The sequence below is a fragment of the Lithobates pipiens genome, unplaced genomic scaffold (assembly GCF_037356315.1).
Source record: "Lithobates pipiens isolate NorthernLeopardFrog02 unplaced genomic scaffold, aLitPip1_a1.2 Scaffold_23, whole genome shotgun sequence".
NCBI classification, from domain to species: domain Eukaryota; kingdom Metazoa; phylum Chordata; class Amphibia; order Anura; family Ranidae; genus Lithobates; species Lithobates pipiens.
Genome location: NW_027507785.1, coordinates 53735849 through 53751828, shown reverse-complemented (window position 1 = coordinate 53751828; position 15980 = coordinate 53735849). Strand labels below are relative to the sequence as shown.

The window sequence follows — 15980 nt, the reverse complement described above, 5'->3', positions numbered from 1 at the left end:
GATATTTCTGTGTATATTAAACACTGATCAATGGATAAATACATTACATTTTAAGCCTTGACACTTCCTCCGCTGCCAAGTCCCGTCTCTTTCTCACTCTCTCTGGATATTAGAGATCTCTGCTAGGAATATTTTTTTTATAATCAGATGGCCACACATTTTCCTGTTAAATATTTCAACAGCTCCTTGAGGTCTAGAAGGTTTCCTTTATATATAGGGTGATTGCAAGGTGCCAAGATGTGTTTGCCTGCTCCTCACCTTCATAATGCGATAAATGGTGATAGGAGCACGAGGGTTAAAAACGTACATAAAATAGTCCAACATAAAGTCCCTTGAAATATATGTCCGAAAAATGTTCCTTGTACTTGTTGCAGCTGACCCGAGGGTAGAAGCAAGCTCTGTCAATATTGGAACAGTTAATCCTCCTCCCAGCCAATTAGGAAGCGGGTCTTGAGACCCATCACCCCATTAGCTGAAAGGACAGGTGATCCTATTGGACGCCTAGGAGGAAAGGAGGAGATGTATGGCAGAAGCTAAGGAGGAGGAGAGGACACAGAAGCTGCTGCTCCATGCCCCGCTGCCCATTACCTGCCACCTAGATGGGGTAAATGCCGGACCGATCTGCAGACAGCGAGCCATTGAGCGAGGGTGGGGATGGGGGAGTTGAGGTACCACTGGTGGGGGGGTGGTTGTTTACCATGAACTTTAATGGCACCTCAACCCCCCCCCCGCCCCAAAAAAATAAAATACCAGCCACCACTGGATGCCATTAAAGTTCAGTACGTCTCAATACTTTTGGTAATATAGTGTGAATGTGGATTTTTTTTTTTTGGGGGGGGGGGGTTTTGGTTTGGTGTGATTTCTATTTTTGTGGTTTTGTCTGTATTGTGTTAATGTTGTTTTAATATAAGATAATAAAAGGGATTTGATTTTAAAAAGATGTGGAGATTTGTTGGTTCACAGTCGTGGAGATCTTGTTCCTGCAGCCCGGGGAGGACAGAACCTCTGAGCCTGCCGCAGAGTGCGGTTTTGTGGATCACTTATGCCGCGTACACACGATCGGAATTTTGGCCAGCAAAAGACCGATGAGAGCTTTTCATCGGAAAATGCGACCGTGTGCAGGCTCCATCAGAATTTAGCTGGCCGAATTCCCGCCAGCAAAAACTTGAGAGCATGTCCTCAATTTTCCCGATGGAAAAACTTTCTATCGGAAATTCCAAATTGTGTGTGTATGCGATTCCGATGCGCAAAAACTCACGCATGCTCAGATTCAACCACGAGACGGAAGCTATTGGCTACCGGGTATTGAACTTCCTTTTTCTAGTCCCGTCGTACATGTTGTACGCCGCCGCGTTCTTAGCGGTCGGAATTTTGGTGTGACCGCGTGTAGGCAAGACAGCTTGAGCGGAATTCCGACCGGGAAAACCATCAGACGCTTTTTCCGACGAGAATTCCAATCGTGTGTTCGCTGCGTTATGGGATTTTGATTGGCTGCTATAGAAAACTTCTATTGCTTATAGGTTAAAAAATATAAAAAGTGTTTAACAGAAACAAAGCGCTGTAAGAGATGCGAACGTATAGAATAACACTATAGGAGTGCATACATAGGTTGGATCATGTCGGACGTGTTCTCAGATGACCCCATGGAAGGATGTGGTCGTTTAATAAAAGCAGCTGATGTGATGACCACAGGTCAGCGGAGAGATGGTTTTATTATTTAGGACAGACTCGGCACGTGTTAGAGGTTTACCGATGGCGTGCCGTCATCTTTAGCAATGTGTGTCTTGGCAAATCCACAGGGCTCCCATTAGGATGGAGAATCAGAGAGCAGCCACATTGGGCTGAACCCATAGTGTGCTACTTATTCATTAATTGGGGGGTCTTGGGGGGGTAACACACGGGGCGGTGCGACCAGAATTCCCTGCTTTGCAGCTGAGCTGAACTCTACATGTATAAAAGACATGAATGAATGCAGATCTGTAATCCGTAATAAATCATTCAATGTATTTTTATTAAATACAGACAGAGTACCTGACTATGACCTGGTATCAGCCTCTTGCAATCCCTGTACAGCAGAGCTGGAGTGCCAGAGGGACAAGGAGCAGTGGCGGTGCATCCATACCATACCGCTGCCCCCTCTCTCCTGCCACCCCCCTCTAGCGCCAATAGATAGATTCATGCATTGCATCTATCCATGGCCGCCACTGCCACCCCCTATTCTGGCACACGGGCCCCTTTCTCAGGTGCAGGGCACCCGAATTCCATTGGCGGCGTGGGGGGGAAATGATGGTTTTGAAGCACCCGATTAGAGCCATAGACTCTAAGGGCCGGTTCACACAGCGAGGCGCGGCGAGGCGTCTCCGACTTACCTCGCCGCGACCTGCGGGGAGCTCAGCGGCGACTTGCAGAGGACTTCTGTATAGAAGTCAATGCAAGTCGCCCCCGAAGTCGCCCCGAAGTAGTACAGGAACCTTTTTTCTGAGTCGGAGCGACTCGAGTCGCTCCTCTCAGAACGGTTCCATAGTACTGAATGGGGGCGACTTGCGGGAGCGAGGCGAGGCGAGCCGTGTCGCCTCGCCTCGCCTCGCCTCGCCTCGCTGTGTGAACCGGCCCTAATAGGTGTCAAAAAACCGTGACCTGCGAGCGCCATGCTGGGCACTCACAGGTCACTCAGCTGTGTTAGAAAAGTGAATGAATATTCGCTTTCCTAACACTAAACCGCCTCTCCGCCAATCAGGTGCTCGGATCTGTTACCCGTCACATAGTTACATAGTCAGGTTGTAAAAAGACACAAGTCTATCCAGTTCAGCCACAAAAAATAAATCAATAAAATCATACAATCCCATATACCCAATTCTATACCCACAGTTGATCCAGAGGAAGGCGAAAAAACCCCAGCAGAGCATGATCCAATTTGCTAAAGCAGGGGAAAAAATTCCTTCGTGATCCCCCGAGAGGCAATCGCATTTTCCCCGGATCAACTTTACCTATAAATGTCAGTACCCAGTTATATTCTGTACATTGAGGAAAGTATCCAGGCCTTTCTTAAAGCAATCTACTGAGCTGGCCAGAACCACCTCTGCAGGGAGTCTATTCCACATTTTCACAGCTCTAACTGTGAAGAAACCTTTCCGTATTTGGAGATGAAATCTCTTTTCCTCAAGATGTAAAGAGTGCCCCCTTGTCCTCTTTGTTGACTGTAAAGTGAATAACTCCACACCAAGTTCACTTACCAAGGTCATCTGATTGGCTGAATTGACAGGAGCTGTGATTGGACGCCAGGCGTCCAATCATAGCAGAGGACGAGTGGAGAGGACGGAAGAAGACCTTGAGGAGCTGTCCCACCGAGACAGGTAAGTGCAACTGGCAGGCCGGTGGGGGGGGGGGGGGGGCACACTGGCAGCATTTAATATGGCACAGTTGTGGCAATTGATTGGCACAGTGGCGGCAATTGATGGGCACAGTGGCAGCACTTGATGGGCACAGTGGCAGCACTTGATGGGCACAGTGGCGGCACTTGATGGGCACAGTGGCGGCACTTGATGGGCACAGTGGCTGCATTTTATGGGGCACAGTGGCTGCATTTTATGGCACAGTGGCTACGTTTGGCACAGTGGTGGCAATTGATGGGCACAGTGGCTGCGTTTGATGGCACAGTGGTGGCAATTGATGGGCACAGTGGCTTCATTTTATGGGGCACAGTGGCTGAGTTTGATGGCACAGTGGTGGCAATGGATGGGAACAGTGGCTGCGTTTGGCACAGTGGTGGCAATTGATGGGAACAGTGGTTGCGTTTGATGGCACAATGGCGGCAATTGATGGGCACAGTGGCTGCTTTTGATGGCACAGTGGTGGCAATTGATGGGTACAGTGGCTGCCTTGGATGGCACAGTGGTGGCAATTGATGGGCACAGTGGCTGCGTTTTGATGGCACAGTGACGGCAATTGATGGGATTTGTTCTGGGAGAAGGGGTTTTTGGTAGGGGGAAGAGAATTTCCGCTCAGAAATTTGAGGGGTAGAGGGACTAGGAGGGGGGATTTGTGCTGGAAGTGGGGAAATTATTTTGGGGGGAGAATTTTGGCTTGCAAAGGGAATCTATGCTTAGGGGGTAAGTGTGACGATCAGTGCTCACATTTTTTTGAGGGGGGGGGGATTTTTTGCTGGCACATAATGTTTTGCTCATACATTTTGGGGCCCCTTCACCCTGAGCGTTCAATGACTATGTCCCGGTATTGATTACGGCAACACTAATTGGAACAGTGTGCGAATATCTTTATTCATAATCAGTCATTACCACCCCAATTTACCTTATGGCAGCAGTGTACGGCGGACACAATCTGGCGGAAGAATCGACGCGCTTCGCTCTCTGGGATCTGATGCTTGTTGTTAATGAAGTCGTAGAGCTCTCCGTTGCTGGCGTACTCCATGACGATGATAATTTTCTCTGAGCTCTCAAATACTGCGGAATGAATAAAAGAGGTTTAATGTATCGCAATAAAGGGGAGAAAACGTTTGATCGTGAAAGTCTAAGGACTGAAAGAAAATGCCGCCTTTCTTTTCTACACCTTGTTAAAGGTTACATTTATTAATCTGTAAAAATGTCTTGCATTTTCAATCTATTTGGATTTTTTTCTTCCTTTTACTCCAGCAGAAGATATGATTATTCAAAGTGAAACCAACATCAGAGGGGAGCACAAAAATTTTTTTTTCTTGCCAAGAAAATTAAAAGTAAAACTTTTATTTTTTTAAAGTGCTTTTTTCCCTTTGTTTTTACCTGGTGATACTGTAATGTAAAGGGAGGCTGTGATGTAAAGGGGGCACTATAATGTACAGGGGGCTTTGATATAAAGGGGGCACTGTGATGTAAAGGGGGCTGTGATATAAAGGGGGGCACTGTAATGTAAAGTGGGAGCTGTGATGTAAAGGGGACTGCACTGTAAAGGGGGCACTGTAATGTAAAGGGAGGCTGTGATATAATGGTGGCGCTTTAATGTACAGGGGGCTGTGATATAAAGGGGGGCACTGTGGTGTAAAGTGGGGCACTGTAATGTAAAGGGGGGGCTGTGATGTAAAGGGGACTGCACTGTAAAGGGGGCACTGTAATGTAAAGGGAGGCTGTGATATAATGGGGGCGCTATAATGTACAGGGGGCTGTGATATAAAGGGGGGCACTGTGATGTAAAGTGGGGCACTGTAATGTAAAGGGGGGCTGTGATGTAAAGGGGACTGCACTGTAAAGGGGGCACTGTAATGTAAAGGGAGGCTGTGATGTAATGGGGCCACTATAATGTACTGGGGGCTGTGATATAAGGGGGGCACTGTGATGTAAAGGGGGGCTGTGATATAAAGGGGGGCACTGTGATGTAAAGTGGGGCACTGTAATGTAAAGGGGGGGCTGGGATGTAAAGGGGGGGCTGGGATGTAAAGGGGGCACTGTAATGTAAAGGGAGGCTGTGATATAATGGGGGCGCTATAATGTACAGGGGGCTGTGATATAAAGGGGGACACTGTGATGTAAAGTGGGGCACTGTAATGTAAAGGGGGGGCTGTGATGTAAAGGGGGCACTGTAATGTAAAGGGAGGCTGTGATGTAATGGGGCCACAATAATGTACTGGGGGCTGTGATATAAGGGGGGCGCTGTGATGTAAAGGGGGCTGCACTGTAAAGGGGGGGCTGTGATGTAAAGGGGACTGCACTGTAAAGGGACACTGTAATCATTACAGTGCCCCTTTACAGTGCAGTGCCCTTTATATTTCAGTGTCCTCCATCACAGTGCCCCTACAGTCTCCCCCCCTCCCCACACACACACACACACACACACACACTTCCTCTCTAACATTGTAACATCACTCTTCTCTATTCTAATATTTGCCTCCCCTGCACAGAACTCCTATTTTTGGCAGGGCAGAGGCCGTTATCAGTTCATGTGTCCTCTACCGGCTCCCCAGCCCACCCGGCGATGTCATCCAATCAGCAGGGCTCCGGAGGAGCTCCCCATTCTGATCTGCAGCTCCTGCTGATTGGATGACATCATCGGCCGGGTGGGCGGAGGAGCCGGGATTGGACACACAGGCCTGGCTGCACAGCAGTAGGTGAGCAGCGACCGCGGTCTGCGATAGCCCTGTGCGGACCACGGTCGCTGCTCATCTCCCACTCCTGATCGTCCTCCGGTCATCAACAGTCTGCAACAGACCAGGGGGGGTTGGGGGAACCTGAGTTACAGCAAACAGTTTTGTTTCCTTTTGGAATAAATGCTTTTACATAAATAAATAAAAGCTGATCATTGTAAGCACCCATGTCATTGGTAAACGGTTTATCTCATCCATGTAAACTGATACATTCTTCTGGTGAGTTTGTGCTGTGAAAAACAACAGACTCGCTGGCTGGAGCACCAGAAGAAAACAGAAGAAAGAAAACCTAAAAAATAAAATAAAATGAATGCAGCCACCACATCTAAGAATCGGTGAGCTGCAATATAATAAATGTTTTCTTTAAGTTTTACGAAAGACAAACGACAAAACCTTTTCGACTTTAAAATTCGGGCGTCATAAAGAATATGCTGTAACCGACTCGCAAGAGTTTCAACAAGCTTTAATAATCAGTTAGCCCGGAGATGCACCCCACCCAGACATTCTGGTTTGCCTGTGACGGACTGTGAAATGAAATGTTATACCTCCGCCCCGCCGCCATCTGTTTTAGCTGCCTCCAATTTGTTCACGGTCTTAAAACGCGCCTGTGAGGAGGGCGGTATGTGACGGGCGCACGTTCCCGGGGAGGTGATACCATTGTGACTGCGGCTTTTAAAAGTTCACTCTGACATTTATAGGGCTGACTTTACAGAGGATTCATTATATGGCCCTAATAGTCGGATTTATGTGACCCGTGTCTGCCATTGAAAACCAGGCAAAGGGCGGCACTAAATAATAATTCACAAGCCGGATTCGCCTAGTAAACTACGCTAAAAGGTCTTCTATAAGCAGAATATAAAAAAAAAGTCCTAAAGATCGATATTGCACGTATACATGTGAAAGCTGAGAGTCAATCCACTTATATTTTGCCTTCTGTTGTTTCTTCCTTTCCCCCACCTTATTTTAGACCCAGTGCGATATTATGGCGGGCACGTCGGACAATTTTGGCGGATTTTGGGACCATTCACATTTATACAGCGATCAGTGCGATTAAAATGCATTGATTACTGTGTAAATGTGACTGGCAGTGAAGGGGGTTAACCACTAGGTAGCGCTGTAGGGGTTAAGTGTGTCCTAGGGAGTGATTCTAACTATGGGGGGGGGGGGGCGGCTGTGTGTGACATGACACTGATCACTGCTCCCGATTACAGGGAGAGCTGATCATTGACACTGTCACTAGGCAGAACAGGGAAATGCTTGTTTACATTAGCACCTCCCCTTCCTCACCGTAAGACGATCGCTGGTATCCCCACGGACATCGAGCTCCAAGCCGTCTCTTAAAGGGCCACATACAGGTATGTTAATGTGCCTGTACGTGCCCTTCTGCCACAGTATATCTGCGTGAGGCGGTCGGGAAGCGGGTACATGTAGCCATATTGCTACACTTAGAGGCACCTCTCTTCTCTTTTATACTCAGTTGTGACATGACGCTACTTGTATATCAAGACATCGCTTGTATATCAAGTCGCACTCTCACCTAGCAGTAAGAAGGGTCACTGGTTCAAATGCCAACCACAACACTACCTGCCTGGAGTTTGCATGTTCTCCCTGTGCCTGCGTGGGTTTCCTCCGGGTACTCCGGTTTCCTCCCACACTCCAAAGACATGCTGGTAGGTTAATTGGATCCTGTCTAAATTGTCCCTAGTATGTATGAATGTGAGTTGGGGACCTTAGATTGTAAGCTCCTTGAGGGTTGGGACTGATGTGAAGGTACAATGTATATGTAAAGCGCTGCGTAAATTGGACGGCGCTATATAAGTACCTGAAATAAATAAAGTCAAAATTTATTTTAAAATGGTGCTTGTCTTACAAAACGCTCTCAAACCAAGTCACTCTTATGCCCTGTACACACGGTCGGAAATTCCGACGGAAAAGGTCCGATCGGATTATATTGTCGGAAAATCCGATCGTGTGTGGGCTCTATCGGAATTTTTTTCCGACGGAAAAAATTTGAGAGCAGGATCTCAAATTTTCCGAAAAAATAAATAAATCAGATCAGACTTTTTCCGATCGTTTGTACAGAATTCCGATCGGCCACGCATGCTCAGATCAAATTACGAGACCAAAGCTATTGGCTACTGGCCTCAACTTAGTCCCATCGTAGCGAACGAATGTCATCACGTTCCGAACTATCTGATTTTTTTTCCGACAACTTTGTCCGACCGTTTGTATGCAACACCAGTTTCGGACAAAATCCGTCCGGAAAAATCAGACGGATTTTGTGTTCGGAATTTCCGACCAGGTGTACAGGGCATTAAACCAAGGTTTTACTGGATATAAAACTAAGCAAAAGGGTTTTGGAATTTAACCACTTAAAGAGGAAGTAAACCCTGATGGGTTTACTTCCTCTTTTTTTCCCTGCAAAGGTAAAGCATAATGGACTACTGTGCATCGCATAGTAGCTCATTATGTGTCACTTACCTGACACAGGAGCCAGCGAAGTCGCCGCTGATCCCTGTAGTCCGCCGCATCCATCTTGCTGGTGGCGTCTCGCAGCTCCGACCAATGACAGCGGCGAAGCCGCGATGACGTCACTCCCGCGCATGCGCACGGGAGTCGACAAATTAGGCAAATCCATTCTTGGACTTGCCGCATTTAGTGCGCCTGCGCGCCGCTGTCTACGGCGCATGCGCCGTAGACAGCGGTGCCCATTTTCGGGCAAATATCTCCTAAACCATATGGGTTTAGGAGATATTGCTTGGACCTACAGGTAAGCCTTAATCTAGGCTTACCTGTAGGTCAAAGTGGTTTGAAGGGGTTTACTTCCTCTTTAAGGACCGCCTCCTGCACATATAGGTCGTCAGAATGGCACGGCTGGGCACAATCACGTACCTGTATGTTGCTCTTTAAGTGCCCAGCCGTGGGTTGGGAGCGCGCTGCCGCTGGCGCGTTCCCGACCCGGTCCTGAGCTCCGTGACCATGGCCGCGGGACCAGCGGACCGGATCGCCGCTAGTGTACCGCTATCGGGTCACAGAGCTGAAGAACGAGGAGAGGACAAACCTCTCCCCGTGCTTCCTACTGTTGCTGTCACCGATCGTCTGTACCCTGATATAGGGAAAGACGATCAGTGACGTCACATGCCAGGCCACGCCCCCTACAATAAAAAAAAAAAACACATAACGTCATACATAACCCCTACACTGCCCCCTAGTGGTTAACTCCTTCACTGCCAGCGTCATTTACACAGGAATCAGTGCATTTAAATATCACTGATTGCTGTATAAATGACAATGGTCCCAAAAATGTGTCAAAAATGTCCGATGTGTCCGCCATAATGTCAGTCACAATAAAAATTACTTATCGCCACCATTACTAGTAAAAAAAAAAAAATTATAAAAATGCTATAAAACTATCCCCTATTTTGTAAACGCTATAACTTTTGCGCAAACCAATCAATAATCGCTAATTGCGATTTTTTTTTGGTAAAAAAAAAATAATAAAAAAAAAATTGTAGAAGAATACGTATCGGCCTAAATTGAGGAAAAAATAATTTTTTTTATATATTTTTTTTTTGGGGATATTTTATTATAGCAAAAAGTTAAAAATATTATATTTTTTTCAAAATTGTCGCTCTATTTTTGTTTATAGCGCAAAAAATATAAACCAAAGAGGTGATCAAATACCACCAAAAGAAAGCTCTATTTATGGGAAAAAAAGAACGCCAATTTTGTTTGGGAGCCACGTCGCGCGACCGCGCAATTGTCAGTTAAATAAACGCAGCACCGAATCGCAAAAAAGTGGCTTGGTCCTTTGGCTGCAAATTGGTCCGGGGCTTAAGTGGTTAAAGTTGCCCTTTTTTTTTTCCTCTTCTAATCCTTGTATTAAACTCACACACAATTAGATTTAGAATTACCAGCAAAAATGTATATCTTTCTGGCACAACCACCCCCAACGGACAAGTTTATGAGTAGTTGTGTACTTTGACGTTGCTATGTGCACATTGTTCTAGTAAAGCCGAGCTTCTGCTGTAAACCTCCTCCATGTGTGTCATGGTCAGGATTCCATTTGCAGAGTAATTAATGATCATTAACTTGCTTAAACATGGACAAGCCCCGCCAGGTGTCAGTCAGTGGCTGTTATGGCAGACACTTGTCTCCATGCAAAAAAAAAAAAGGGGGGTCACATAATCCTAGTGAGTGAAGAATTCCTGAGTGCCCGGGGAAGCCTGTGTATAGGATATGATAAGGATGACATGTGCCCCCAAGGCTTGCACTGACCTTCGAAGACCTGAATGACGTGCTCATGTTTCAGCAGAGCCGTGATCTCTATCTCCCGCTGAAGGTGCACTCTGTCCAGTTCATCTGTGATCTTGTCTTTCTGGATGGACTTCACGGCCACCTAAAAGAAAGATATTTGATATTTAACTTGACATTCGGCGCTCATTTGTAAAAATCCAGGTCTACCTTCTTGGCAAAAAAATATAAAAATAAAATTCATTTTCCAGATGGTACCGGTGACCTTTCTCGTTTCCTCACGTCTAGAATATCAAGTATTTATCTTGCCCAGTTTGAAATGTTCAGATTTTGATGGTTTCAGAGGGACTTGCAGATATAGAAAACTGTCCGTACCAACAACGTTCTTCAACCTTTTTTTTTTTTTAAGGCACCCTTTAAAATCTCTCACAATTTCAAGGCCAGGGCCGGGACATTTGTGGGGGATTTGTGTTGGGGATGGTGGGAAGAGAATTTGTATTAGGAGGGAAGATTTGGGGGGTTTGTGCTATAAAAGTAAAATGTTAGAGGGGAAATTTATTTTCTCTTGGGGAGGGGATTGTGCTAGTTGGGATGATTGTGGAGTATTTCTGTTAGGAGGGAAAATTTGTGAGGGGGGGCGTTGTGCTAGATTGAGGGATAAGGGAGAAGAATTTGTGCAGGAAGAGGGGAATCTGGTGTAGGGAGGAAGATTTGTGCTTGGAGGGGGAATTTGGGAGGAAAAGGATTTGTGCTAAGAGGGGGATTTTTGTTTTTGGGGGGCGGTTTATGTTAGGGGCATATGGGGAGAGAAAGGATTAGAGCTAAAGTGAATGGGGGGGGGGAGATTTGTGCTGGGAGGGTGGATTTCAGCAGGGGGTGGATTTGCACTGTGGAGGAGGGGTAATTTATGCTTAGGGGCAGAGCATACAGATTAGTTCTCAGTTTGTTTTGGGGGTATTTTTGCTGACACATAATGCTCATACATCTTGGGGTGGGGGGCAATTTGGCTTGTCCACCCTGGCTTCTGGATGACCTTGTCCCGGCACTGCTCAAGGCATCCCATTCTAAAAAAACGAAAATCCTATAGTTACATAATGGAATAGGCACACGTAGGACAACCAACATTAAATGTGATTTATTTTTATGAAGCAAATACACCTTTGCACACAGGTGCTGACTAGTATGCCTGTGTTTCTCTTCTCCCTCAGTTTCTCAGTTCACTCCCTTACGCACCTAATGTGACCCTAGTGCTGACAGAGAGGAACAAGCAAGGACATCCTCATCTTCTCTATCAAACTATGACAACCGTTGTTAGAATGCCAACAGATGGCCTGCACAGAGCCCCAGGTTGCATTGTTGCACAATAGTTCACCTTGCGCTCAGGAGCTTGAGCACGCATTCAAAATCCCAATTTCACCAAACAAAATGAAAATAAAAAATTCCAAATGAAAAATTAAATAAAAAAGATTCACTGCAGCTGCTTTACCCCAATAAAAAATATTACACTGAAAATAATAGAGCCAACTCACTGCTTGTCTAATTTTAAAGCAGCGCTGTGTTACAAAAAGTATTTACTACCAATATAGTGAAAAATAGGGCACCAAAAAGTCCCAAGAACACCCCCTGTGACGAAACGCGCTGGAGCGTGGCTACGTGGCAACCAGAGGTTACGTCAGTGCCAGAAGTTACACATCAGTTGCGGCTGTGGGTTCTGAAGGTGGTGAGAGATGAATTTTAGCGCTTTCATTTACTGATTTGAGATGAGCATTTCTTAACTTTGACTTTTGTGAGTGCCATTGTTTTTAATAAAGAGGTGTTTTAAAACGACTACACTATGGGGGGGGGGGGGGGTGGAGGCTGATTTGTTTCCTTTACATATGTTGTTACCAAAAAGTTGGTTTAAAACCCGACAGAGAAATTATATGAAATAAAATACATTTACGTTTTTTGGTTGTAACATGACAAAATGTGGAAATTCCAAGGGGTATGAATACTTTTTCAAGCCACTGTAGTTATGTAAGTGTTGTGCTGTCCATGATACTTTTTTTTATTCGCACTAAAATTCAGATTTCCAGGACAAGATTTTCATGGGGGTACTCCCTTCTTCTAAGGTCGGACATTCCGACGGAAAATGTCCGATCGGACCGCGTTCTCGGATAATCCGACCGTGTGTGTGGGCTTCATCTGACTTTTTCTGTCGGACTGTCCGACCAACAAAGTTTGAGAGCTGGACATAAAATTTTTCCGACAACATGATCCGATTGGACTTTGTCCGATCGTTTGTAGAGAATTCCGATCGGACAAAGTGCCACGCATGCTCAGATCAAATTCCGAGACCAAAGCTATTGGCTACTAGCCTGAACGTAGTCCCGTTGTAACTAAATAACGTCATCACGTTACGAACGATCGGATTTTCCGACAACTTTGTCCGACCGTGTGCATGCAACACCAGTTTCGGACAAAATCCGACAGATTTTGTTGTCGGAATGTCCGTCCGTGTGTACAAGGGCTTACAGAGAAACAGATAAAGGAACAAGAACTTTGCAACAACAAACACTGCAAACTGTGCTGCACAGGCAAAATGGACCTTCAATATTACAGGATAATATAGCTGGACCTCCAATAACGTGGTGTACCCTCATTCAATGCAAAATAAAATGCAACCAAGGATCTTATGAAACTGGACACAAATTAGAAAAATTATGAATTTACACAAATGCCCCCTACACACAATCAAAAATTCGGCCAGCGAAAGACCGATGTGAGCTTTTTGGTCGGAAAATGCGACAATGTGTACGCTCCAATCGGACTTTTGCTGCCCAAATTCCCGCCAGCAAAAGATTGAGAGCAGATTCTTTATTTTTCAGTCGTTTTTCAGTTGTACGCATGCTCGGAAACAATTCGACGCATGCTCTGAAGCATTGAACTTCTTCATTTTCTCGGCTCGTCGTAGTGTTGTACATCACCGCGTTCTTGGCGGTCGAAAGTTCAGAGAACTTTTGTGTGTGACGGTGTGTATGCAAGACAAGCTTGAGCGGTATTCCGTCTGAAAAAAAACATCCAAGATTTTTCTGACAGAATTTCTGATCGCGTGTACGGAGCATTAGACAGACCATAATGCCGCGTACACACACGATCGGAATTCCGGCCAGAAAAAGACCGATGAGAGCTTTTCATCGGAAAATGCGACCGTGTGTACGCTCCATCGGAATTTAGCTGTCCGAATTTCCGCCAGCCAAAAATTGATAGCATGTTCTCAATTTTCCCGACGGAAAAACGTTCTATCGGTAATTACGAGCGTGTGTATGCAATTTCCGACACGCCAAAAATCACGCATGCTCAGATTCAACTACGAGACAGAAGCTATTGGCCTACTGGCTATTGAGCTTTCTTTTTCTAGTCACGTCGTACGTGTTGTACGTCGCCGCGTTATAAACGATCGGAATTTGATGTGACCGTGTGTAGGCAAGACAGCTTGAGCCGAATTCCGTCAGAATTCCGTCGGGAAAACCATCAGAGCTTTTTCCGACGAGAATGCCGATCGTGTGTACGCGGCATAAAAGAAAATATGGTACGGCTCAGGGGGGGGGGGGCGCTCGCTCGCCCCTCCTTTCCTGGCCGGCCGGGTAGCGTGCTCGGACAAGGGTGTGTTGTGGACTTTTGGGGGACCCCCACGCCGATTTTTTTCGGCGTTGGGGTTTCCCTTTAAGTCCATACCAGGTGGCGGGGCCAGCGACGTCTCCTTCGCGGGCCCGCCTACCTGGAGACCCGCTCGAAATGAGCGGACTTTCCTCCGCGTGCGTGGGCGAGTCCGTTCATTTCAAAAGTAGGGCGGATAGTACGGCGGACTTAGTACGCCGTATTAGTCCGCTGAAAAAGTGCCGTGTGTGGGCAAGTAGCCCGTTCGGAAAGTCCGACGGACAGTCTGGCGGGAAGTCCGCCAGTCTAAGTACGTCGGACAGACGGCTACGTGTGTACGCGGCTTAACTTAATATTTTGGTAAAACTTTGTGTATCAGCACTGCTTGGACCTTAGAAGAAGGGGGGGGGGTACACCCTGAAAGCTCACCCTAAAAATGTGATTGACAGTATACATTATTTTTGTTGCAAGTGCACTGATACGGCTCTAATTACCTCAAGCATGCAGTGTCTATCGAAACATTCTGTACTGCATTTCTGTAACTATTGTCCCTAGACATTCTGTTAATGTACTACATTCCGTAAGTGACGTCTATACAAGTATTGTATAATTATCTGTAATACAATTCTAAAGCTGTTGTGCCAATAAAACAAAAAAAAAATCTCTAGAACTTTGCACCACAACTGTTTGTGGCTATATATGCATTTTAAAGGCACTTTTACTGCATTCCATAGTTGTTTGTGTCTGCACAAGCATTTTGTGGACCTCCTATGTTGTCTACATATGCATTTTAGGTATATTTGTACTGTTCAGGAGGAACAGCCAGACACAGGAGCACAACCTGACAGTTATATGAATTAGTGGCATAGTTTTTCCAACAGAAAGGAAAGTAGCTGGATTGTCAGGACTGGGATCTGAACCCACAACCTCTGCTTGTGTCGGGTGGTAGCTCTTCTTGCCACCTAAGATTCTAGACAGCTCCCAGTCTGAAATCTTAGGACAGGGGTCTCCCAAACTGTGGCCTGGGGGTCAACTAAGGCCCTTTGCTGGCCTTTATAAAGCCTTTGAGGCACTACTATTCCAACTGATACCAATGATAGGGCATTGTTTTGTATAACTAAGGCGTGTTACATAGTTACAAAGTTATATTGTAGGTGAGGTCGAAAAAAGACACAAGTCCAACATATGTGTGTGATTATATGTCAGTATTATATTGTATATCCCTGTATGTTGCGGCCGTTCAGGTGCTCATCTAATAGTTTCCTGTCGATGCCCCCCCCCCCCCCCCTGCTGAGACCACCACCTGTGGAAGGGAATTCCACACCCTTGCCCCTCTTACAGTAAAGAACCCTCTACGTAGTTTAAGGTTAAACCTCTTTTCTTCTAATTTTAATGAGTGGTTAAGTGCCTTGCTAAACTCCCTTCACAAAAAAAGTTTTAGCCCACTGCCCACAGTCTGACCCACCTAAAGCCTTAAGGACTGTAAACTGGCCCCTTTGGAGATCCCTGCCTTGGGACAATCTTGTCTTGTCTCTTGTTTCTGGTGAACGTTGAACTCTCTGCTCCTCCCATGAACTTCCTGAATTAAATCTCTGCGCTTCCTGTTTGCCAGATTATTGTGCTTTCTCCAACGATATTTTGCTCTTTTGCAGCTGTCCTTATCTCCATTTACCAATCTCTGGCTTGTTCCTCAAATACACTTCCGCTTGATCTCAACCTGCAAACACTTCTTACAGACATTTGGCTTGTTTGCTGCCTATGCTATATCTGCATATATTTGATACCTACCTGCTACATCTGCTACTGGACCCCAGCTTGCTCATCCCCTGGTGGGGTGATTCTGAGGCCCACGGCGTAGTACTAACACACAGCAAAACCCATCTCCACCATCAGAAGCTCTGGTGAACATTGGTTAGTGCTTAGATCCCGCACCTCAGGTGAGGCCGCATCATCCTCC

General features: G+C 46.1%; 1 protein-coding gene across 1 annotated transcript in view; it reads right to left on the bottom strand.

Annotated features, from left to right (window-relative positions):
• Positions 1-15980, bottom strand: part of LOC143927525 (NUAK family SNF1-like kinase 1) — a 65633-nt gene that overhangs the window by 24242 nt on the left and 25411 nt on the right. Inside the window, exons 2-3 of the mRNA XM_077451630.1 lie at positions 10409-10529; positions 4309-4460 (exon numbers count right to left, since the gene is read on the bottom strand). Of these exons, the coding sequence (XP_077307756.1) occupies positions 4309-4460; positions 10409-10529 (273 nt within the window). The remainder of the gene's footprint in view (positions 1-4308; positions 4461-10408; positions 10530-15980) is intronic.